The sequence below is a fragment of the Lissotriton vulgaris genome, chromosome 4_1 (assembly GCF_964263255.1).
Source record: "Lissotriton vulgaris chromosome 4_1, aLisVul1.2, whole genome shotgun sequence".
Taxonomy (NCBI): Eukaryota; Metazoa; Chordata; class Amphibia; order Caudata; family Salamandridae; genus Lissotriton; species Lissotriton vulgaris.
The window spans coordinates 881934436-881959968 of NC_141691.1; the positions used below are offsets into that span (position 1 = coordinate 881934436).

General features: G+C 42.3%; 1 protein-coding gene across 2 annotated transcripts in view; it reads right to left on the bottom strand.

The window, feature by feature from the left end:
• CARMIL1 (capping protein regulator and myosin 1 linker 1) overlaps window positions 1–25533 on the bottom strand; it is a 994750-nt gene that overhangs the window by 297588 nt on the left and 671629 nt on the right. For both annotated transcript variants that reach the window (XM_086965173.1, XM_086965172.1), the window contains exon 21: window positions 3926–4098. In XM_086965173.1, coding sequence (XP_086821299.1) covers window positions 3926–4098 — 173 coding nt within the window. The remainder of the gene's footprint in view (window positions 1–3925; window positions 4099–25533) is intronic.

Below are 25533 nucleotides of genomic sequence, written 5' to 3' on the forward strand. Positions count from 1 at the left end.
CTCCTTAAATAATCGTAAAAACTACAAAATAAAATAAAGTGCTGTGTGATTTGCTTCAATAGGTCATCACAAGGGCAAGGGATCGTGTCTAATGGTCATCTTTTCATTTCAGGGAAGGCAACTGAATAATGTGCTATGCCCAACTGCAACCTGGTTAAAACATAATGATGCTGGATATTAGTCACCCAAGTCAGACAAAATTGACATGTCTCATGCAAATCATTTGATGTGTATGACACGACCAAGGACTTCCGAGATTCTTCATGTGCACTGCATTTCTGTCTATAATTTAAAAAAGGTCTTACTAATGCGGGTATATTAAACAGTAATTTAAAACAATTTATGTATATAGGTGAGCCAGGGAGTTTTAGAAACGTAATTTAAAGCTAGGCAATTGATTTAGTAAAACGTGTTTCAGCTTTTGCCCAGGCAGAACAATGTTTTCAATAAAAGCAAGTCTTCCGGATAGTGCAACCCAGCCTCCTCATGGACATTAATAGAGGACGCGGAGGTTGGTGTACATAACAAGTGCCTAAGGAAGGACGTCTCCTCGACAGAAAGTAAGTTACTACAGGCATACCCCTACAGGCCTCCACCATATATAGCAGTTTACAACCCTCTCACCTTGTATATATCAATCATTTCCTCTACTGAGGGACTGCCTAGTTTATGTGAGAACCTAAAACTACTTCTCAGATTTGGCTATTTGTTGAGCGAGTATTGTGAATATGCTGGGTCCATGTGCTATTACTAGAAAATAAAATCCCTAATTCACAGAATGATTCTACTCACGCAACTGGTAAGCCCCAATGTAAAAGGTCCTAAACTTCTGCACTTTTTTCCCTCACATGTATATTTTTGCTTTGTTGATCTTCATTTTTCTAGCCTCAAAGTCATCAAATGAGTCCATCAGTTTCTGCAGGCCAACAGGCGTCCTAGATCATTGGCATACAACCGTACCGGAACCGAACGACCAGCGATGGTAGCTGCGTTGGCATTCAAAGCTTGAAGAGCACCATCAACATCATTAATAAAGAGCGAGAACAGAAAAGGTGCCGATACACAACCCTGTATGATTCCCATCTTAAATTTTATTGAAGGGAACCTTCCCCATCAGGGCCATATCGGACCTTTGCAGACAAATTTCCATACAGGTGTGAAAGGAAACAAACTATGTTCTCTTTGATGCCAAGGAAATCAAGGTAGACCAAACAATTGAATGATCTACGAAGTCAAAAACACTGCTAAGGTCAACAAAACATATGTAAAGAGACCCTACCTTAGCTCTAGCATACTTTCCAAAGAGCAGGTCAAGGTTCACACACTGATCTACCATCCCCAACCCTTTTCTATATTCAAATTGTACCTCTGACAAAATAGATCTATCCACTGCACGCTCCTCTAGTCTCTGTAAAAGGACCTTGGCCATCAGTGTGGTTGAGGTTACTGAAGTTAATAATGGAGTGATGCATCAGAACATGTGGGTCTGGTCTGTAAGAGTGGTAACATTGATAAAGCCAATGGGACTGCTGGATTTCAAGTGGCACCCTCCACTATGACTACATGCTATATGGTAAGGGAGGGAAATACTATGATTTTTGGTTTCAAATGTAAAGTCTTTCTAAGAATTTCCACAAACCTTCTGTATAGTTGTAAAATACTGCATAGTATTATGTAGTGTGTGTGTGTTTAGTAAATGTACTTCTCCTTTTCTAAAGAAAAAGCAGACTAAACACATATTTTTGAGTGTTATTACTGCGTGCCAGAGAACTGTGAGTACTAACCCATACCTCCTCTCCCAAGCAGGCCTTGGACTGCTCTGCTTCGCTACCCTAAAAAAGTCAAGCGCTACTTTGGGATGCTTGGTTCCTAGTAAGGGGGTAACTGTTGACCTGTTACTTGCAAAGACCTCATATCCTGCACAATCAATTGTTCGATTTCCTCACAACTTGTAATTGTGAGTGGCAGAATTTCACATAATGTTATTGTTCCACCGCTCATAGTGATGGCTCTAGTGTCCTACCATCAACCAACACCACTCCTTTTTCAATTCTCCCCCTTCAACCTGCATAAATAATTATATAATTATCAGGCCTCCTGCCACTCATTTCCATTGTTCGTGGTACCTTCCCTGCCACTATTGTGTTCTCTGCTCTCCAGACTTTCTGAGATCCTGACAGCACAGCTTTGAAATTCCTCTGTCGGCGTGCGTCAGCAGAGTCCCACACTGACAAACGAATGGGGCTGACAGTGCAACAGAAGTGAGAGCTTCCTATTATGACATGGAAGCAGTGGGAAACAATTTTAGTTTCATGCTGTTGTAATGTATTAGGAGCAAATTACTGACTTCAGAGTATGTACATACACTACATAACAATATAGTTGCAGATGATGGGATATCCGAGGATAATTCCTCATGGAAGTTCCAATAACATAATGAAGACAGAGGATCACTTTTCCTTTGCACCAGATGCCCAATCTGTACTTCGTGCTTCCGGATCCCCCAAGAAGTCATGCCTTTTTGCATTTGCAGGCATTTCACCACTAGACAAACACTGACACACTTTCAAATGGTTTATCAAAGTCACACAACAACAACTCCAATCACAGCACCTCAATGTTTTACTGTCTTCACATTTCGGCTGAATTCACACTCTGTGGCTGCTCAGAAAATACTTTCTTACTATGTAAAACTTCATCTCTGAGTCTACCCTTACTTTAATACTCAACTTGAGTCTTGAAAATGATCCACAACTCCTCTGATCTTGGAAAGCATGGTTTATCGGTTTCATATTTAGAATTTGTTTTTTGCACTGGATGATGTTCTCTCGTTTATCTTAATGTGGAGTAAGTGTTCGGTTATCAGCAACAACTTATTGAACTGTGCCCGACAAGAGTGGAAAGGAAAGTTTTCGGCCATGCTTAGACTTTATCCTCAATCCCTAATAAGACTCACTAAGGGTTACTAGAAAATATCTTCAGACAACAGATATTTCCATTTTCCATCATTATATAGTGCAGAGGGATTTCTTGTGAGTAAACTGAACAATCTATGCCAACTGCATTATCCAATAGTGTTAAGAAAACTGATCCATCGGATTGTGCTAAGGTCTGAGCTTTGAGGATGGCAGGTGCATCAATGAATGATAGACTTTACCACTGCAAGATGAAAAAATAAAAATGTTCACTGCATGTGTAGTTGAAGTGTCCATTGTACACTATGGTGTGATTTCTAAGGCTTCTCCTTGTTTCATCATATGCCGTCTAAGGTGAGCGTGATTGGAAATTATTACAAAGGAGCAACAGATGCGCAAACTATAAAATAACCTTTGATCTTGTGATACCCAATGGAATGATACTGCAAGAAAGGGATGTTTAAATGCTTCATAATTTCCTAGGATATTGCGATTTCTGTGTTATTGTATTGAGTGGATAATATACGCTATATTCAAGTTTGGGTTATCTTACACAATGATGTATATGAAGTAAAATGTTCTCATTCTACTTCCCTTTCAAAACACCCTTTTTTTGCAAAAGACTTCTGCTTCTGAATCGGTCACCTCCTCAACTTACAAAATTCCTCCTCACAACAACCATATAGCCAAAATCATCACTGTCTCAACTCAATGAAATGAAACTCAATGAAACCCCTCAACAGCAAAGTCTTTCTCAAACTTGTTTGGTGCTTGTGGTGATGCATATCCCTCAATACATTTGAGCAATGAGGATCAGAAGATTGAGAAGTATATAGTCCTATATTAGATTGTGGTAGGAGTTAAGAGTTGTGTTCAATCAAAAGTACAGCTCTTTAGACATTACATGAATTTCATGTGGAAGGTAAAAATAATTATGGAATTGTGATTTTGCTTACATGTAGAATGGGAATTAGTTCTAAAACAATTCTTAATTAAAGCATTTTCCTTACCGAAGCTTAGAGTTGATCTGCAAGGCTTTAGCCAACATCTTCGCTCCCATATCTCCCATTGCATTCCCACTGATATCCACTTTCGTGAGCGACGTATTGCTGCCAAGTGCATTGATTATTATAGTGACGTCAGTCTTCAGTTTAGAGTCTGCTAGGGACAATGATTGCAACGGCTGCAGATAATAATTAACAGTTCAGTATACATGTAGTACATGAAAGATCTCAAAGCTAGTTACACGTTTCGATTTTGTTAGTGCACAGAGCATTCTGCTAAATAAAAAATTAATTCAAAATCGTACAAATCAAAGAAAAATAACTCGAAAGAGGTCAGTTAAAACAATATTACATGACTGATGTTATTGAAGATAACACTAGATTACAGTTACACATTCATAGGACGTGGCATTGGTGTTTTAGCTAATGTACTCTTTTTTGGTTATCTTTCAAGAAAGAGCTTTCCTAGAATGTATTAGAGGATAGCGGTTTCAGTAGCAGTTGTTGGCTATGTGTAGTGTAAGTTACAACAGAATTGTACATTTCTACAAAACTGTAGTTTGTGAATACCAAACAGTAGTAAACATACTCAAATCCTTGTTGCATTTGTGAATCAGGCCCTAGGTTTCCAGTCTAGTTAGGCTACAAAAGGATGAGGCAAGGAAATATTAAAGAGACCTTTGGCTTCCATCCGTGCAGCATTCCTGTCATGGTTGTTATGCATGAAAAAGTTGAGCATGTATTAAAGTCCAGTCCCTTAATTAATTTGCTAGAGGATGTGTTACAATTACATTTAAATTTGTCAAATATCTTTGATATGGTCTTATCGAAGATCTGGAAAAGGGACCTCAGATCTATCAATACAGATGGACTAGCAGCCCACTGTAATTCTGCCCTCTCCTCCCAGGCTGACTTGGTTGAGGTTCAGGTACTCACTGACTTTTACAACTCTACCATCTCTTTTTATTTTTTAAGGAGTGATTCATTCATTGCACCTTGTAAATAACGATACTCCAGGGTACGATATTTATAGTGTGTGATAAACAGGACCTATTATGAGCTTGCTGGTAATAACATGCATATTTGGTAGTCAACGCACCAAAATCTGCAGTGTATGGTTAACAGAGGTTGAGGTATGTAATGCCTATGCTAAATTTCAGATACAATAAATTCATCCCAGCTTGTAATTCCGACTGTGCACAAACAGGGGGTTACACATGGGTCTAAATATACTGACCCACTTGTTTTTTTGTTTTTTTATGTTTTTTTTGTGAATTTGTTTTAAAAAATATATATTTTTAAATGATTTTTTATATATTGTATACAATCACAAAAACTGTTGTGGGGTTGACCGCAGCTGGCAAAGATGATTAGAACGGTGCGGTTTCTGCGGTTAACCTCTTGCTGGTTAGATTTTGGTAGAAAAATAGGTATAAGAAGGGAAAGAGAAGTAGGAAATGAGAGAGAGATAGGACAGGAGAATCGAGAAGTGTAGGAGGGTGGAATCTTACTACATGGTTACCCCCCACTTTTTGCCTTGTGTTTTGCTGGTTTTCGACTTAGTTGGACTGGGATCCTGCTATTCAGGGCCCCAGTCTATCAAGTCAAGTCAAAAGATCTTTATTCGGAATAAAAAACATCCATAAAAGTGCAAACAAAATACAATCAAAACAATACAGTACAATAATGACATCTGGGAAACAAATCTAAGACCGATCAAACAGTATCAATTTCAATTTCACATCTACACACAGATTGTCCCTTCTTGCTAAAAACAGCTTTATACACAGTTAAAAATGCATTCTAACAAACATAATTTAAAAATGGATGAATAGTGACAGCATCGTTAAAAGGTCCACGTTAAAAATTTACAAAGAAGCAGAATGTGCAAATAAGAAATTTTAAGGTGCATAAGAGAGTGCAATGTGCAAATATTATACATCAATATGTAAAGTGGCTCGTGATCTAACGGCAGCTTTAAGGAAGCAGCTCACCCTGAATATTACTTCATCCGATCCCAGTAATAAGAAAGACCTCAGTGCTATTTTAAAGCTAGTCAGTTCATGTTTTCTACAGTAAGGCATTAAATAATGAGCGGAAAGCTTTTTATAAAAACCACAGAAGAACAAAAAGGGCATAAGGCTCTGTTTCATGTTAGGGTTACATGGACAATTCAGAATTTCTAGGTGTTTATTGTAACCCAAGGGGAAATTTAGTAAGTTTACTATGCTCCCATCTCGGAAGCGAAACAGTAAACTCCTGTTCCATCTGCCAAGAAGCAAGCGTAAATACCTGTGTGGTGGGCCTGGGTGTTTAATGTGAGGTTCAAGATAGCCCATATATTTTATAACAGTGCATTTATACAAGTTCTTCCTTTCCCGCTCTTCTCTATACAAATGATATAGTGCCCTAAGAATAATGGTCTTATGGGAGCGATTTATTAAACTGGGTGTGGCAAACAAAGAACCCTGCCCTACACTATCAAGGCAATCTTTTACCGCTTTTAACCATGGTATGCAGTGTGCCCTGTCACAACTTAAACAGTCCAAAATTATATCGCGGGTCAGAGTGGCAGCCGGGTTAATCCATATCTTTAGCCAGAAGAGTGCTGGTCTCGATCTTACAAAGTCTTCTATGTATGAGATGTTTAGTTCATTATGGCATACATAGTGAGGGGAACAAATAACCCCACCCAGCACCTTCCGGCAGAACCTATTTTCTTCCGTTTGGATATGGGTACAGTTTGTGTAACCCCAAACCTCGGCGCCATAAGTGCCAGTTGGTATACATTGTGTTTGGTAGATCTTAACTAGTGGTGTGATTACATCAGCATAGTTGGGTTGTCTCAAAGAGGTGACACAGTTTATGGCTTTACCCAACTTGTTCCTAGCATAAGATACATGTGCATGCCACGAACCAGTATTTGAAAATAGCAACCCCAAATAGGGAAAAGTGCATGTGCTTTTCAAAACATTTGACCCTGATTTAATCTCGGCAATTTTATAATTTTTGGGACCACAACTCATGATTAGGGATTTTTTAAAATTAGTGGTCAAGCCTAAGTCGGCCATAAAAAGGACAAATCCTGAGATTAAAGTGCGAAGTGCCTTTGGAGTGCGGCCCATCAGGACCGCATCGTCGGCGTAAAGAAGGGTAGGTATGGGGACTCCATTTACGTGGGGTACATCTTTTGTTAAAATACTCAGTGAGCCGCTCAAATTATTAATATATAGAATAAACAGGAGGGGGGCCAGCACGCACCCCTGTCTGACCCCCCTACCAATGCTGATGTCGTCAGAAACTTCGCCAGATTGGTTTATACGCACACGTGCTTTTAGATCACTATGTAAAAAAGCTAAAAAGTGGACCAAATAATCATCTAAACCATAATCAAGAAGGGTGGACCATAGACGGGAACGGTTAACAAAATCAAACGCAGAACTTAAGTCCATAAAACCAAAATATAGAGGGGATTTCTTAGCGATATTATATTTTGCCATAATCAGACTCAGGTTCAAGCATTGTTCCACCGTACCAACGTTACTACGGAAACCGAGCTGGCTGGGATGTAAGATCTTACTCTCATCTGCCCAGGTTCTAATCCTTTTAAAGATAATCCGCCCCAGAACTTTCAAGGTGTTAGCGATTAACGAAATGGGGCGGTAACACCCAGGATCCAGCCTGTCGCCCTTCTTAAAGATGGGGACGATTGTACTACAAGACCATGTTTCTGGGATTTGCTCGTTCATTAGATTATTAAAAACATTACATAGTAGTGGAGCCCAAACGTTTGGCTCACACTTTAACTGATCAATTGAGAGCCCGTCAGGGCCGGGCGCTTTGTTTCCTGCACTTTCAGATATGGCATCTTCGACCTCAGACACAGAGATGTTAAGGGGGCTTAAAGGGAGGAAGGTCGAAGCGGGGTTGTCTGGTGTGGCATAAATTTTAGCAAAATGTTCAACCCACGTTGGTCCAGTGATGTTACAATTAATTGCCGTTAAATTTGAACCTATAGATCTTATTTTCTTTACCTCTCTCCAAAACCCAGTAGTGTCTTTCACTTCGGCCGAGCGTGCCAAGAAACCCCAGTGGATCTTAAGCAGTTCATTTGATCTGGTTCGTAGGGTAGATTTGTACTCCACTCTAAGTAACCTTATTTGGGGGATGTCCCTGAATTCGGCTTTTAGGGCAGCTCTCAACTTCCTATTTGCCTTTGAACAGGAGGCATCAAACCATCTAGGTGTTTCCTCTGCTTTACTAGAAGCAGGTCTGGAAATCTCACCTTTTATAACAGAGCAGAGTTCAGTAAATGATGTAATTATATTAACCCTGTGGCCATCACTAGTAAGACAATTTTCAATCAGAACTGGATGTTTTTTAACGATTTTTGCCAGGATTCCCCTATTATCCACGCCCCTCCAAAATACCCTCAATTTATCAGCTGAAACCTCAAGGTTTCTTGCACCTATTTCATTTCGTGAGCACTTACCCCTCGGAAGTAATAGGTGAATAACAATAGGGTAATGGTCGCTGTAGACTTTACATACAACTTCTGCCTTTGTTAAAGCATTAGCGACAGGAGGTGAAACAAAAACGTAATCAATTGTAGTACCGCTCCCATGGCCAATAAAAGTAGGAAGTGGGGCGGCACTAATTTCTGTGCCAACGTATTCCATACAGTTTACAAGGTCTCTAGTAGCAAGGAGGTTTGACAGTTCTGTACCCCTTCTACATGGGGGATTTCTCGAGTGTATATGAGCATTAAAGTCCCCTCCTAGACAGATACCGTCAAATTTCCCATATTTCTCTCCATCCATAATCCCATCAATAAAATCAAATAAAAGAATAAAATTGCGGTTGGGTTGGGACAGAAAGTCATTATTATAGAAATTGATCAAGCATAGCCTTAACCTTTGAGTGTATGATAATGCCATGAAACTTGGGCAGTTAGCTTGGAGTAAATCAATTTTAACTTCTGCAGATATTTTGACCCAAATAGATAGTCCCCCACTAGGACGACCAAAGGGGGGGGGGGCCGAAACAATCCTATTATGACAGCTGTACCCCTCAAACAACAAGTCATCAATACACCAGGTTTCTTGAAACATTAGTATATCATGGCAATTGACCCAGTCCTTCCAAGAGGTGATTTCCATCTTGGCCTTTAGGCCGGCAATATTCCAACTGATGATTGACAGGTTCTTATCTAACCTCAGACAGGGACCCTGTTCAATTCCTGGGGAGAATGTTGCCATGACATGCCCCTGTTGTTCACACGATGTTTTAGGTGCAGAGGTCTTAGCTATTTGCGAAGGTGCTTTAGATGATATTTCCACTGTCTGGTCAAGGTCAAAACACACAGAAGCAGGTTCTTCAGTAGTAGGGGACAGTCAGTCCAATGATCCCAAATCATGGAACACTGAGAACCTGTTGTGTAATGGAAATACAGGTGGAGGCTGCATCATTTTGTGTGGGGGACGATAAAAGTAATTTAACGGTAAGGGGGTCACCACAGTAGATGGACCGTGTTTAACAAAGTTTTTGTTCAGCCGAAATTTTCCAGTGCCCGGGTTCCTGAAGTTGATGACAATACAGTCCCCATTAATATTCTTAAAAAGAGGACCTACCCAAGTTACTCGGCGTGTGGATATAATCTCTTTGGAGATGTCATAACCCACCCCCTTATGTTTCGTTAGCCAGTCAATACACTTGTTATGCAGTTGAACCCACGATTCTCCTTGCCCTTCCCTGAGAGGTGGAATGCCAGCCAGGACTAAGACGTAAGGACACGCCTCAGGTGGAAGGTGTAAGGCAGGACCTTGATGTTTTACAGGCCTTGTGTCTTCGTGTGGGGTCTTATTGTGGCGCTGGCTGGAGTTCATAGAAACCTTCTGTGTTGCAGTGCCTGTAACAGAGTTACTTTTATGATTTTTCGTTGGGGCACTAGTAACAACGTTGGGTGGGGAGGTGGATTTAATCAAAGATTCAGGGGCATTGGTAACAACATTAGAGGGCAGAGGAGATTTAGACGCAGATTTAGACGTAGAGTTGGACATAGAGTTGGGCGGATTACTTCCTCTTATGCTTTTGGTCATCGCAGATGTTTTAATCGCTGGTGGGTTGGTAACAGCCTGTGACTCATTAGACCTGTTGGTAACTTGACCACTGCTGCTGAGCACACGGCTGGTGGATTCCAGATCTTTAAGCAGACGTTCCACTCTTAATTTATCCAGACACGCTGCGCCTTTTCTCTTGGCATCGTCGTTTTTGATTAAATTTTCCAGCCTGTCAAGTCTTTTAAAAATGTTATTAAATTGTTTGATCATTTGACCTTCAAGTTGCTTAAAAATTGTATCCGTGATGGTCTCAATGAGATTCCCTTCTGATTTAGAATAGTAGCTATTTGTATTGGGGGACTCAGTCTGAGTGGAAATAGATATTGAATTTGAAGCGTCATTATTTATTACTACAACATCACCCAGATGAGATTGGTCCTGCACGGATGCAATCTGTTGAATTTGTTTCCGTTTCTTTCCCCTGCTCCACATACTTTGTGGTGTTGGTTGGTTAGCACTCCTAAGGGGCTGCTTCCTTTTATTGTAAGTTAATTTCACTGGGCCCCTTTTTCGCTTTGCTCCTGTATTCTCGGTGACCTCAATAATAACCTCAGTGGTTGGTAATAAAGAGGAAGGGTCTGGAGCTATATATTTGACGGTGTTTTCGTCATCTAGGACAATGGGCACACTAACAGCAGAATGTGATGGTTTGATCACGATGACTTCAGGGGTTATGTGCATGTTTCCATTCAGACTACCTGTTACACTTAGTAGATTAGTGGTAAGTGAACCCATTGAAAACCTCCTCTCAGTTTCAACAATCTCATTGAATGCGGTGTCTATCAATGTCTCAAAAGATGTAATGAGAGAGATGGAGGTGTCAACACCCTGAGTGTGTATGTCCGTGATATTACTAATAGCGTTACTATCGCCCATTTTATTGTCCGAGCGGGACGCTTACCTTTCGAGGGGAATGTTAGAGGGGTGGCCCGCCCGACCACTGTTGACCTCTAAGGGCCTCAGAGGGCCCGCCCTTTGCCCGGGCTTAACCTCGGGCTCTCCCGCGGGCGCCACTCGCGGGGCGAGGGGAGTGTCAGCCTTTACTCGCGCCTTTACTTGTGTGGCGTCACTGGCGCGCTGCTGCCCCAGCACCTGCTGGGTAGAGAAGTCCGGTCCCGGCAAGTGCTCCAGTCCAGGCTGCCTCCCGGCAAGTGCTCCGCTATTCCGCCGTTGCCCTCACGGCTCCGCTGATGTCTGTGGCAAGGTGAGGTGAGGTGCGAGCGCCTGGTGTTCCCCACTGTGCTCGCGGGGGTCAGCCTTTTACTCGCGCCTCCGGGCGCTTGTGTGGCGTCACTGGCGCGCTGCTGCCCCAGCGCCTGCTGGGTAGTGAAGTCCGGTCCCTGCAAGTGCTCCGGTCCAGGCTGCCTCCCGGCAAGTGCTCCACTGTTCCGCCGTTGCCCTCACGGCTCCGCTGATGTCTGTGGCAAGGTGAGGTGAGGTGCGAGCGCCTGGTGTTCCCCCAGTCTATCTGCTTTCTCACTAAAATGGATTGCATGTACATTAGGTACATACCAAATCGGTTACTGGGTTACCCTTGTGAGTCCCTGTAAATGGTACCTTAGGTACCCAGGGCATAGGTACCCCAGAGGCCTACCAGGGACTGAAGCACGTATTATGCCACCCCTGGTTAGCCTTCCAAAATGGCACCACAGGTCTGCACTTGCAGCCTGGGTAAGGTGGTGTAAGCACCCCTTACTTAGATATAGTATACCCATATCTACCTATACATATACACACATATTACCCTACAAGTCACTCCTATGGGAGGCCTTCACAATCCTGGAGGCAGATGCTTGGTTTTGTGTGAGAGGGTGCCCTAGCATGAGCGGAGCCCCTCTACAGCTTTCGGAAATATTTCCTTATAGCTATTCTATGATATAGCCATTCCATATACTCTTAAGTGCATTATAATCCTCACGGTTAATGCTAGCTTTGGTTTGGCTTTATCAAAACATGTCGTGTTTGGTGTCAAACACTTTGGAATACTACCCCCCCTACCCCCCCCCCCCCACCCCCCCCCCGGCAGTTCTGGCACTAGGGTGTGTCTGATCCGCTTCCATTGGACAACAATTGCACAAAAGCATTCCTAAAGTTGAAAGATAAAAAATGTTGCGCCCCAGCACTAGGAATGAAAGTTTATTTGAAAAAAAATACACCAATTTGCAGTGAAACAGAGGGCTGCGCTCTCTCATTGCCTGTTGAAAAAGATGAATGTGTTCAAAGGTCTGTGATGTATTTACCAATGACCTTTGACCCTAACTTCACAGAAATGTCAGCAAATTAATTGATTTGTGATGAAACTGGATTTGAGTGTCTAAATATCATGAAAATATGCATAAAGCCAAATTCAGACTTTAAGGATGAACGTCTGAGTCAGTCCAACAATGTCCATTTTGTAGATGGCCCATGTTTGAAAGGTGACATATTAAAAGCAACACATGCTGTGCTCCTTATACATTTCTGTTTTTCAAAGCTTCATGGCTTTCAGTAGTTACCACACCCCAAAATTCGAAATTGATTGCCCTTACCATAATATGCAGTATATCTGCTCAATTGGGAGTCACTGTTGTCATGGGAGAGAGAAATGCTAATTCAGTTGCACAAATTTGTGTTCTGTTAGCATATACATTCAATGGAATCTTCACAGTTGAATTAAAAGATGCTCAAGAAAATGTTTTTGAAGCAGCACAACAGGGTTCTATCAGAACTGTTTTTGGGCAAAGTGACAACTGCAAAGTGGCAAAAGTATTTTTGCAAAGACTGATGCCCAGGTTTAGATTGCCAGTTTCTCTGAAATCAGATCATAATGAGGGCTCAAAAATAATGAGTGCAGAACAACAGATTGGACAAGGAATGGATTGTAGCTATCTGCCTGAAGTGTCAAGCATAATAAAGCAACACAATGGCAGCACAGAGTCACCTTTTGCAAAAGACTGTTTTTCAGCATCACCGAAGTGGGTTGAAAATACATATGCAAATGCACTTGTGGAAAACACTGATGAGAACACTAGCCATTGCTGTGTAGGTCTGGTTGATGTACAGTGTGCAGTTTCCCACCAGATTGCAGCTGCTACACAAGATCTGCATACTGGATGGTACAACAACTTTGATCTGAGAGATGCTGTGGTGAAACATCTGAATCTGATGAAAGTGAAAATAAGAGTGAAAGGTCTAGTTTGAAAAGTGCAAAGGATTGATGGTGCTCTGTCAGAGTTTCTCAGCACCTAAGTAGTCTAATTGCATGGAAAAAGTACAAAATGCCACACTGTATGAGCCCTACTGATGGCAAGCTGATGACAAAGAGCAAAGAAATGCGGAAACTGTCCTGTTTAATTTTCCTTTTATTATTTTAGTTACTTATTCTAAAGAAGACTAAATTTTCCAAGAAGCTAGTTACAGAACTCTGCATTAAACATTTGCGCTTGGCTATATATGATCTGATTATAGACGAAACTTGCGTTTGCCTTAGAAATAGAAGTAATATTGTTATATGCTCAGCTTTTGCAAAAAATAAAAGTCACTTGTGAAATTAAATATGTTTGATGAATTATAAATCATTTGATTATGATTTGATATCATCAGAAGGGTGGATTGATGGAGCAGATTTCACCTGGAGTCAGGCATTGTTTATTTTTGTGCTTCAGACAGACTGCATTTAAATTGCCACACACATTTTGGTGCAAGTTAAAAACATGGCACATGAAAAATATGAAAGTGAAGCCTAAGTCAGTCTGAAATGCTTGTGCTGAATTAACATGTGTTTTTGCAATGTAGAGAAAAGTGGCCTTGTTTGGCTTTGAAGATTAATAGAATGTGGTTCTCTCTTCCCAGCTCATCCCTTAAAATCTAAATTCACTAATCCTGTCTTAAAAGACTTTGGCTTGTTGCATATTTTGATAAACATTTTCAGTTAATAACACCTCTTTTTATAATGTGTGTGAATTAATAATGCACCAAACACTACACATGGGGCTAAATGCATTTTTGCATGAAAAGCTATCTAAAATACTAAAGCATGTTACTGTGTGCGCTATATTAACTGTGTGTACTGTATTAACTGTGTGTGCTTTTAAATTTTACATTAAAGCATAAAAATGCTATGTTGCACATTGCACATTTATTTTGCATGTTGTCATAAATAATAAAAAAAGCTGCTTGAAACTAATAGCTTGGCTAGGTAAACATTTATAAGGGGTATTAGTATGGAGTTGGGAAACATAATGGGCTGATTTACATGAAATTATTATTCTCTTTGTGTTTGTTTTATTTTTTTTTGGCCTACACAAAACATGGCTGCCTGTGAATCCAGCAAGGCTATGACTTGCATGAAAGAAGAGTGCATGCGCAGATCTGTTTGACTCAAACCACGAAGAAGTCAAAGCCTCTTTGTACTTTGAAAAATTCTTGTGATTGTGCCAATGTACCAGTTAGATAAAGTATCTGTCCTGACTGCGCTGTGAAAGGAAGGAAGGAGGAATTAGAATTAAACATTTTTCCTAGTAATTAAAATGGATTAAATAATTTGCGCTTCTTTTGTTAAAACTGGTATGCTCTAGAATGAGTCAGTAAGGTTAGACCTCATGCCATTGTGGCTGACCAATCACGTACAGGTTTTCCTGAAGATGCAACATTTTTGTGTAGTCTGCCAAGAATTAGAGTATAAATAATGACCTCTCTGGAGGCGTGGTTGGCTACTAGGCTCATTAGGCTTAAGGGGGGGCGTGTGAGCTCTTGAGAGAAGGAACAGATTAGACCAGACATTCTATGGGTTAGGTACAAGATCGTCACAGGTGCAGCCTTGGGCGTCCGAGGAGAGTCAGGTGGGGGTTCCAAGGCGATTTTTTTTTCCAAAGTCCTGGCACGTCATATTTTGTCACGGCAGGCCACAATTCCTTTGAGGCCTGTGAAGGGCGGGCTGTCTCACTCCTTGTTTGCTTTTTAGGCACAGAGATGCATAGAGCAGCAACAGGTAGAAAGGCTTTTTAGATTTAGATGCTAAAACTTTAAGTTTATGCTTTGACTAATTAATTAGGTCTGAAAATATTTATTTGTCCTATTTATTTATTTCTAAAACTATTTAATTATTGATTAGCCTTGCAAGACTATTTTTCTTAGAAACTCTTTAAGAGTTTTTAATGACATCTTGCGCCACATTTTTGTTCCTACATGTAATGCTTATGTGCAGACTGTAATATGTTTTGTATTAATGCTATTTTTCCTGTTTTCAAAATTCTGTAACCTGATTGATATTTTACTAATGAATAAAGGGTCAGAGGAAAATTAACTTTTGACAAGAAAATAAAACCCTTTAAAACACTCACAACTCTCTTTATTGGCTATAATAATAATTGCATTTTTGACTGTTCAGGTTTATTTAAATCTCCTGAAGGTAATACATGGTGTGAAGGGCCCAACACCTTTTTCACCTGTAAAATAAAGGTAGCATGAGGGTTTTGCATTGAGAAATTACCAGAAGAAATTACCGCTCTATCAGATCCATTAACGTTTAAAACACACATATTAGCTGCGACCTCACAGTCCATCCCCAACATATGACACCAACTTCTAGTTTGTACTTTTCACCTTTGAGAAGAACTTGTGCCACATATGAGGCCACTTGGCAATTTTGGAAGTTGGGTGCTGAAGTAAAAATGTATTGGTTTTATTTTGCTAGATGAGTTGCAGGTTCTTTTCCCCAAAAAAAATTTCAACAGGAAAACACTGGCTTTTTTAGATTTACTTCTGATCTGGCAATTTTTTAAATCACATTTATAGTGCATCCAAAGATATATTATTCGCTAGGAGCATTGACGCGCTTGATTCTGAAGAATTACATGTATATTTGATTATATTATTCTTCACACCACGGTGCTTGTTTTCTTTTAATGAATTGATAAATGGACAGAATGATAAAGTGGCAAAATGTTGATGTCAATATAACACCACTCTTGCACTTGCTCTTTACAAATGCGAGATTAGGATTGATTATGTGAATTAGAGCAGAGGCAGTTGAGAAGTGGATAAGTAGATTCTAGAATTAGTTTCATTTTATCGAGCTGCACTTCTCTAGTTATCCTAAGTAATGAAACAATATACGGCAGAAATGAAGAGTTAAAATGAATATAATAAATGGAATTATTAATAGTGTTACATCTGGGGGTCTCCAGTTGGCACAGGTAGGTACTTGTGACAAATAGGGACCCTTGCCTCTGGTCAGGATAAGGGGATTACACTCCTAAAATAACCCCTGCTCACCCCCTTGGTTGCTTGGCACGAGCAGACAGGCTTATCTCAGAGGTGGTGTGTTAAGCATTTGTGACCACATACAGTAACCCAGTGACAACACTACAGATGGACACCACACAACATTTTATAAAACAAATAAGAATACTTTATATAGAGTTACCACAAGACCATAAACAACAAAAATACACAATACTGTTATTTTAAGATGGTAGATTTTAGCTTAGTTCAGTTCAGTTCTTAGATGCGACACTTTCCGTCAATGTACCTTAGGTTGGTTGCGCTTCCACGACAAGCAATGTCGCAGCGAGGGAATTGCGGCAAAGTTCAGGTGCAAAAAAATAAAGACGTGAAGATTTTCCAGATGCGGCACGCTTCTGGATTTGCGAGAAGTTCTCGGTTCGATGCGTGGACTGCAGCGGCGACACCCTTGTTCAGCAATGCGACGGCAGCAGATCCACTTGCGACACCTTTCTCCTGCGATGCGTGAAGCTCCGCACGATGCGACAACTACAGCGGCGACATCCACGATGCGACGGCAGCAGCCCTGATGGCGGCGCGCTTCTCGGGATTCCAGGCGCTTTCCTTCGGTGCGGTGCAGTGCGACAGTTCCATCGGCGACACCCTCCCTTTGAGTTGCGACTGCAGGCACAGCGACGGCAACATGCTCCGACCTCATTGCGAGATTCTTCAATGTGACATTTACAGCGGCGACACCCTCCTTCGGAGTTGCGACGGCACACTTCTCTCCAATGCAGTGCAGTGAGACAGTTTCAGCGGTGACACCCTCCTTCGGGGTTGCGGCAGCAGGCACAGCGATGGCGACACACTTCTTCTCGATGCGTCGAACTTCCAGCTCCTTGCAACACGCAGTTCCTCAGATGGCCCAAAAACAGCAGCAGGCATTTCCAAAGAACTCTGGGGAGCTGGGGGTGAAGTCTGTTGTCCCTGAAACAACACCAGGAGGCAAGCTCTTTTCCAAGCCCTTGGAGATCCTTCACAAGTTGAAAGCAAAGTACACAAAGTTTCTTTCTCCTTCCTTTGGCAGAAAGGCAACCACTGCAGGCCAATTCCCCAAGCAGCACTTCAGCTTGGGAATAGTCTCTCCTCAGTTTCTTCAGGTTCCTCTCCTCAGTAAAGGTTTCTTCTTGTAGTCCAAAGTGATCTAATTTCATGGGATCAGGGTCCCAAAATTTATACCCCAAAATCCTTTGTTCTCTGAGGGGAGAGGGGCCTTTGCCCAGTTCAAACCAGTTCTGAAGCACTCTGTTTACCAGACTTCTCCTTTCCTTTCACAGTGCAGGGCAGAAACATCAGACGCCCCACAGGAGGTGGAGCCAGCATTGTGGAAGGAAAGTACAGTCCTGGAGCACTTTGTTTACAGGACTCCTTCTCTTCTTTCAGTCTGCAGGGCAGAGACATCAGCCGCTCCCCAAGGTTTGGAGCCTTGTGGAAGTCAGGCACAGCCCTATTCAAGGTTCAGGTGCAACTCCTCCTTCCCATCTAGATGCAGATCTCTCTATTCACCACTGGGCTGACTCATCTGTCTCCTGGAATCCCCCAGCCCTGTCACTCACAAAACCAGACAAAGGAATACACAACCTAGCAGAGGCAGGCTTCAAAGGTTTAGGCAAGCAAATACCTACTTTCTAAAAGTGGTATTTGCAAACACAGAATGTTCAAACCATCTTCACTAAAAGATGTGTTTTATCATTCTGAGTTCAGGCATACTAAACTCGAATTTCTACCATGTTCTCTGAGACAGTTAGGATTATTAACATGTAATAATCTACAGCCCATTCTGGCCTATGGAGTACAGGTAGCCTTGCAATAGTGAAAAACGAAATTGGCTGTAATTTACTATAAGGACATGCCACACACATCAGGGCTTGTCATACCTTATAGTTACAATGCGCCCTGCCATTGGGCCTACAATAGGGGTGACTGATGTGAAGAAATGGGAAGGCTTAGGGACTGGCAAGTGGGTGCACTTGCCCAGTCATCATGACAGTACCAGACTGCACGCAGGCTCTGCAATGGCAGACCTCAGACACATTTTACAAGGCTGCTTCTGTGGGTGGCACAAACAGTGCTGCAGGCTCCCCAGCAGCATTTGGATTTACAAGCCCTGGGCACACTCAGTGCACTGTACTAGGGTATGAGAAGTAAACCAAATAGCCAAACATGGAACCACTGATTAATACATCAATTAACAATAGGGAGCACTTGCACTATGGCACTGAATAGCAGTGGCACAGTGCCCAAAACATTTAACACCAGCAAAAATACATGAGGCAACAGAAAAATATGGAAGGGGAGACCCACGTCAATGGTGCCAGATCTAACAAATAGTTGTTTTACTGTGTATTTTAGATGATTTGGTTAGACCAGTGTGTAATTCTATTTTTATATGGTCCATCCTAATTATACTATTTATCATTCAAGAATTGTTATTTTTCTGCTATGTCTGTTCAATAAAAATATTTTTTAAAAGAGAAGAACTTGTGCCTTTGTCGACAACATTCATTTTCTCACCAAAATACCAGCACAGCAAATGCATTACCCCTTTCTCACTACCATCCTCAAACCACTTCCTCCTTTAAACTTTGATATACCCATCTGACTTTTACAACAAGAATTAACAAAAACACAACCTGTTTGCAGAGGGCATTATACCTTAAATCAGTGGCAAGGAGATTTACATAAACTTTTTTTGTCCTTGTTTTCCAGAAAATGAGTAGTTTCCAAGGCACTGCTGAAAATACAGATAACAATGACTATACCTTTATTGCTAAAACATTAACTAAAATAACAAGTCAATATAACAATGACAAATTAAAGGCAGAGCAACAAGCTAAAATAATGTGTGTGTGTGGTCAACATTGGGTTTTTAACTTGTGTCTGTCTTCATAGATGATCTTTCTGCAAGTCTCAAAGATTTTCACAGCTGTTTATGATCCACCTGAGAATGCCATACCAGGTGTACTGCTTCAGTACCACAGATCAAGTCTTCCTTCGTGGAGCGTTATATTCTCCTCCATAGCTTAACTTTGTTATGCTAGGTGGAATCACAAATAGACTGTGTGTCGAGGTGTGCACTAATTGTCTTTAGTCTTCATCACTACTGTCTTTATTGAGAAATACTCACCCGTTTCGATGACTGTACACACACTCCATAGCTCCCAGTACTATTCACACACCACTAGTTCTTGTTACAGCCCTACATGCTTGGAAAATGCAACAACGCTCCTTTCTCATGATAATATCTCTGACTTGCGCTTCTTCAACTGCACCCAATATTTTTTTGCTTGTGTTGCAATGCACAGATAAAGGCTTCTTTACCTACAGTTTGCTGACGCACGCTATCCTATGGTTGACATAATCTTGAGGTTGCCACTGTGCTACCACACACATATTAACAGCAACAAAACCACATGCTCAGCGAGGTTATAAGGAAGAACACTAGTAGATCTTAGGAAATTTGACGGTACACACAATTCAAAAGCATCCTTCCCGCCCACAAGATATCAAACTAGTAGGGATATCATACATTCATATACTAATGTATTTCAAACAATTCTTACCACCACCCGAGATCTCCAGACTGAGGGTCTGAGATTTGTTGGGGGAAATGTTCTTTTCCGACACATATCTTCCTTTATATATATATGTGCATATGTGTGCGCGTAGAGAGTTAGAAGTAGAGAGGCAGAGTAGTAGAGAGAGGTAGATAGAGAGGTAGAAAGTAGTAGAGAGAGAGAAGTAGATAGAGAGTAGAGAGTAGCGAGTAGTGAGTAGAGAGTGAGTAGTAGAGAGTGAGTAGTAGAGAGTGAGTAGTAGTAGAGTGAGTAGTAGAGTAAGTAGTAGAGAAAGTAGTAGAGAGTGAGTAGTAGAGATTGACTAATAGAGAGTAGTAGAGAGTGAGTATTAGAGAGTGAGTATTAGAGAGTATTAGAGAGTGAGTATTAGAGAGTAGTAGAGAGAGAGGTAGAGAGAAGTAGAGAGAGAGGTAGAGAGAGAGGTAGAGAGGTAGAGTGAGTAGTAGAGAGTAGAGAGAAGAGAGTAAAGAGTAAGTAGTAGGGTAGAGCGTGAGTAGTAGAGAGTGGGTAGTAAAGAGTAGTAGAGAGTGATAGAGAGTGAGTAGAAGAGTGAGTAGTAGAGTGAGTAGTAGAGTGAGTAGTAGAGAGTGAGCAGTAGAGAGTAGTAGAGTGAGTAGTAGATAGTTGAGAGTAGTAGAGAGTGAGTAGGAGTGAGTAGTAGAGAGTGAGTAATAGAGTGTGAGAGGTAGGTAGAGATAGAGAGGTAAAGGTAGAGAGGTAGAGGTAGATGTAGATAGAAAGGTAGAGAGGTAGATAGGTAGAGATTAGTAGATAGAGAGGTAGAAAAAGGTAGAGGGGGTAAAGAGAGGTAGAGAGTAGAGAGTAAGTAGAGAGTAGAGAGAAGAGAGTAGGGAGTGAGTAATAGAGCAGTAGAGAGTGAGTAGTAGAGTAGTAGAGAGTGACTAGTAGAGAGTGAGTAGTAGAGAGTGAGTAGTAGAGAGTAGTAGAGAGAGAGGTAGATAGAGAGGTAGAGAGGTAGAGAGTAGAGTGAGTAGTGGAGAGAAGAGAAAAGAGTGAGTAGGAGAGACCAGAGAGTGAGTAGTAGAGAGTAGTAGAGAGTGAGTTTGAGAATAGTAGAGAGTGAGTAGAAGAGAGTGAGTAGCAGAGTGAGTAGTAGAGTGAGTAGTAGAGTGAGTAGTAGAGTGAGTAGTAGAGAGTGAGTAGTAGAGAGTAGTAGAGAGTAGTACAGTGAGTAGTAGAGAGTAAGTAGTAGAGAGGGGGTAGTAGAGAGGAGTAGGAGAGAGTAGGGGAGAGTGAGTAGTAGAGTGAGTAGTAGAGAGTGAGTAGTAGAGAGTAGTAAAGAGAGTAGTAGAGAGTGTAGTAGAGAGTGAGTAGCAGAGAGTAGTAGAGAATGAGTAGTAGAGAATGAGTAGTAGAGAGTAGTAGAGAGAGAGTAGTAGAGAGAGTAGTAGAGAGAGTAGTAGAGAGAGTAGTAGAGAGTGAGTAGTAGAGAGTAATAGGTAGAGTGAGTAGTAGAGAGAGTAGTAGAGAGTTGGTAGAGTGAGTAGTAGAGAGTAGTAGAGAGTGAATAGTAGATAGATAGTAGAGAGTGAGTAGTAGAGAGTGAGTAGTAGAGAGAAAGTAGTAGAGAGAGTAGTAGAGAGTGAGTAGTACAGAAAGAGTAGTAGAGAGTAGTAGCGTAGTAGAGAGTAGTAGAGAATAATAGAGAGTGAGTAGAAGAGAGTAGTAGAGTGAGTAGTAGAGAGTAGAAGAGTGAGTAGTAGTTAGTAGCAGAGGGTAGTAGAGTGAGTAGTAGAGAGTATTAGAGAGTTGTAGAGAGCGAGTAGTAGAGAGTAGAGAGTGAGTAGTAGAGAGTGAATAGTGAAACTTCCGGTCACCGACCGACGCCAGCAGCCAAAGAGTTACATTTAAAAAATGAGCGCTGTAAAATTAATCGCCAGAGCCAAAATAGGAGGATTTAAATGATGCAGCAGCTTCATGGGGGGAAAAGGGCTAGATGGCTGGCACAGGCTCCGGTGACTGTATTTTTACTGTAAGTGTTTAGTAACTGGAGAAGCAGCGCAGCTCCCCAGGCCCGCCGGGAGCCTGACACAGAATGTGCAACCGTACAAAACCCTTCATACGGAGGGGACAGCTCATCTGCGCATTCCTGCAATCTCACTCAAAGCCCAGGGTCCAGTCGGCTCAGTCACGCATCCCGCTGCGAGGAGACCTCAGGCGACTGAGAGCACTAATTTGTAAAGAAATAATTCTGAGCCCTCCAGGGCTGGGCGTCTGCTGGATGCCCTGGGACACCTGCCAGCCTCTCCAGGCGGATGGAGAGATAAAAGGTGCGGGACTGATTGGCACAAAGGGTGAATCACCGAGCACAGGTCACGACAATATGGTGTCCGGAAGCAAAACACTGCATGGTCTCTGTCACTGTGACGCAGCGGCATTACTTGTTTACTGGTCACTTTTTTTCTTGGCAGCAATAGGTTCTCTCCCGGTACAACAACGCGGAACAGTGCTGCATGTACTGAGTGCCGCACCCAAAAGCGAAAGAGGATCACGCCGGAGCTTGTCTTTATGGGGCCATGTGTTTGAAAAAACATGGCCCCATAAGGATAAGAAAACGTTTACGACGAACAGAAAGCAGGCGAGGCAGTCCAAGTGAGCCGGCACAACAAGCCAAAGGGAGGCAACATGCATAGCTCTTTTCCAGTGGCTGGCCACGTTTAGCAAAAACGGGGATGCCAGCCAATAGAAATGAGGTGCGGGGCTTAAAGCCCTCTTGTAAAAGTACTCATCTGCATTAAATCTCACCGAGCGAGCCACGCATGTGCGCAGCAATGCTAGGGGAGACCAAAAAACTGTGGACACTTTGTGACAGGCTAGATAACTGTCTGTACCCTTGCAGGCTCTTCTATTCTAACAGGAAAACCTGAGAAATTTGGCCCAATTGGAATCACCATGCCTGTTAGAACAGACACCACTATGGAGAGGCACATAGCCATACCTGTGGTTTGGGACACTTCAGTGCACTGTTTCAGAAAACCAGTTCCCTGATATCAAGACACACAAGGAAGAGAAAAAGAATATAAAGTCACAATTTAGTTATAGGTGCTATCTTTGGAATCGAGACCGGTGGAAAAGATAAAAGCGGACTAAAATGAAGAGGCAGAATAAATTACGAGCAACCGGACGAAATAAAAAAGCTAGTGACTCATCTTATCAACAGTGAACGTCAGCAGCTTAACATGCGCTAGAAAGGCCTATTTGCGGTATGATATGCATGAGGAGCCTTGATATAGATCCATCCAGGGACATCTTTTCAGACCCTTTAAATGGTCCTTGATACGGAAGGAAGATATGTGTTTGTGGAAGGCCGGCTAGATGGTAAACCAGTCCTTTTGGGTTTTATGTACGCCCCAAACACAGAGCAAGTAGCATTTTGGACTGCCCTGTCCAGGATCCTCGTCCAATGGGTAGGCATCCCGTTGTTACAAGGGGGGACTATAATAACATTTTGGATCTTTCTCTTGATCGATCCCACCCCTGCTTCTCAATATGCCCCAGCTCGTTAGCACTCACGGTGATTAGGACAGTCGACCCAGCAGTGATCCCTTCTAGATGCCTGGAGAACTCATAATCCCCACTTATATCTATACTCCCACTTCTCTGCCCTGCATAACCTATATCCAACTAGACCGTTTTCTCTGCTCTCCGGACCTTAGCCCATGACTAACAAATTTTGACTTTCTGTGGTGGGTGATATCTGATCACACTGCCCACATCGTAGACATTAGATGGGGTGTGCTGCATCCCCAGCCCCCACATAGTGGCTCCGCAAAGCACAGGGTACACATATTACCTACTACTTTGCGGATAATCCTGCCACCGCTACAAGCTGCACTATAGAATGGGACTCTTTTAAGGTGGTAACCAGGGGCTTTTGAATGCAAAATATATCTGGGTTAAGTAGACAGTGGGTTCTGGACTTGAAGGCCACTGAGGAAGTAAAAAACATAGACAATCATCATCCCCAGATGCAACAAGCCTGAGTGATGTTAAAGAGCGTCATGCTACACTGATTGACGTCTCCGCTAATATCATTATGTGGAATACAATGCTCGAATTCATGTGATGGGTTACAAATTGAATGCCTGCTTAAATGGCTTGTTCATCAAGAAATACAATCTCTGCTTATCATGGAGATTGAGCAGGATGGGGGGCCAGCCCTAAAAACACAAGTAGACATATTGCGATCGTTCAGCTCCTACTACACTGTGTTGTATCAGGCATTAGAAGCTCCTCCTCTAGAGGCCATTCAGGAATTATTAGAACCCTTACCCTCACCAACTATCACCACCATGGTACGTGAGTGCAATACATCATTTGGCCCGTAATAGGATCCCGGGTTTAGACAGCCTACCGTTAGAATGTTATGATGTTTCTCCACCTTCCTTGCCCCCAAATTGTTTGGAATTTATAATGAGGCCCTTATCAAAGGCTTGCTCCCAGCTTTTCTTCAAGAGTCTCTTCTAGTTCCCTTGCTCAAAACTGAAAGGGACCCCACCCAGCTCTCCTCATATAGGTTTATGGCTATATTAAGGGCAGACTATAAAATAATCTGAAAAGTGCTAGCACATCGGTATGTGCAGTTGCTACCTACGCTGATCCATCTGGATGTAAATGTAAATGTATTGGCATTTATATAGCGCACTACTTACCCGTCGGGTCCCAAGGCGCTTCGACCGCTGCGAAACCCTTCCTGGCTTCCCTGAGAGATGGTCCCTTAATGGGTATCTCCAGGGTGAGACCAGGCATCCCCGGCGGTCTGGTGGGGCCGTTAGTGAAGATGAGGCAAGCTAATGCCCAGAGTTGCCGAGTGTGATCGCTGATCAGAGTGGGCACCGAGGCGAGAGAATTATCGAGTCCGCTGACCCTGGTCCAGAAACCTGCCGCGCCGGGAATCGAACCCTGGTCCCGGGCCGTCCTCTGCTCTCGGGTCTGCCGCCTCTAACCAGTGAGCCACACTACTTCACAGAATCAGAATGGATTTGTAATGGGTCGTAGCACATCAAGGAACGTCAGATTATTTTTTCATGTTATGGATCAGGCCTCACTGAGCTACCCCCTAGTGGCATGCCTCATACTAGACATAGAAAAGGCCTTTGATTCCTTATCCTGTTCGGCGTACTGAGGTCCATGGGACTTGGACGGCATCTCTTAGCTTATACAAAGCTACTATACATGAACCCTACTTCTTGAGCTTGCGTAGGAGGGATAATTTTGCAATCCTTTTCTATAAGACGCATAGCACTGCAAGGGTGTTTTCTCACCTATCCTATTTGCCTTTGCCATGGAGCCCCTGACATAGCAACACCTTTTGGGGAGCAACACTGGGGCATCCTACTGGATGGCGTGGAGCATGTGGTGTTCCTGTATGCAGAGGATGTTCTACTATATCTTCAGGAAACATCAAGTGACATGGCCCCCATTTCTGAGTTTTTTCGAAAATTTGAGCAGGTAGCGAGGCTATGGGTAAACTGGGGAAAATTACGTGTTTTACTGCTTAACAGTTATGCTCAGTCACAGATAATCCTGCTGGGTGGATAACCATTGACATGAGTGACAGCCATGGTCCGGTATTTCGTGGTTCACCTTTATCACTCTCGAGAAGATCTATTGGTGGGCAATCTACAGCAGG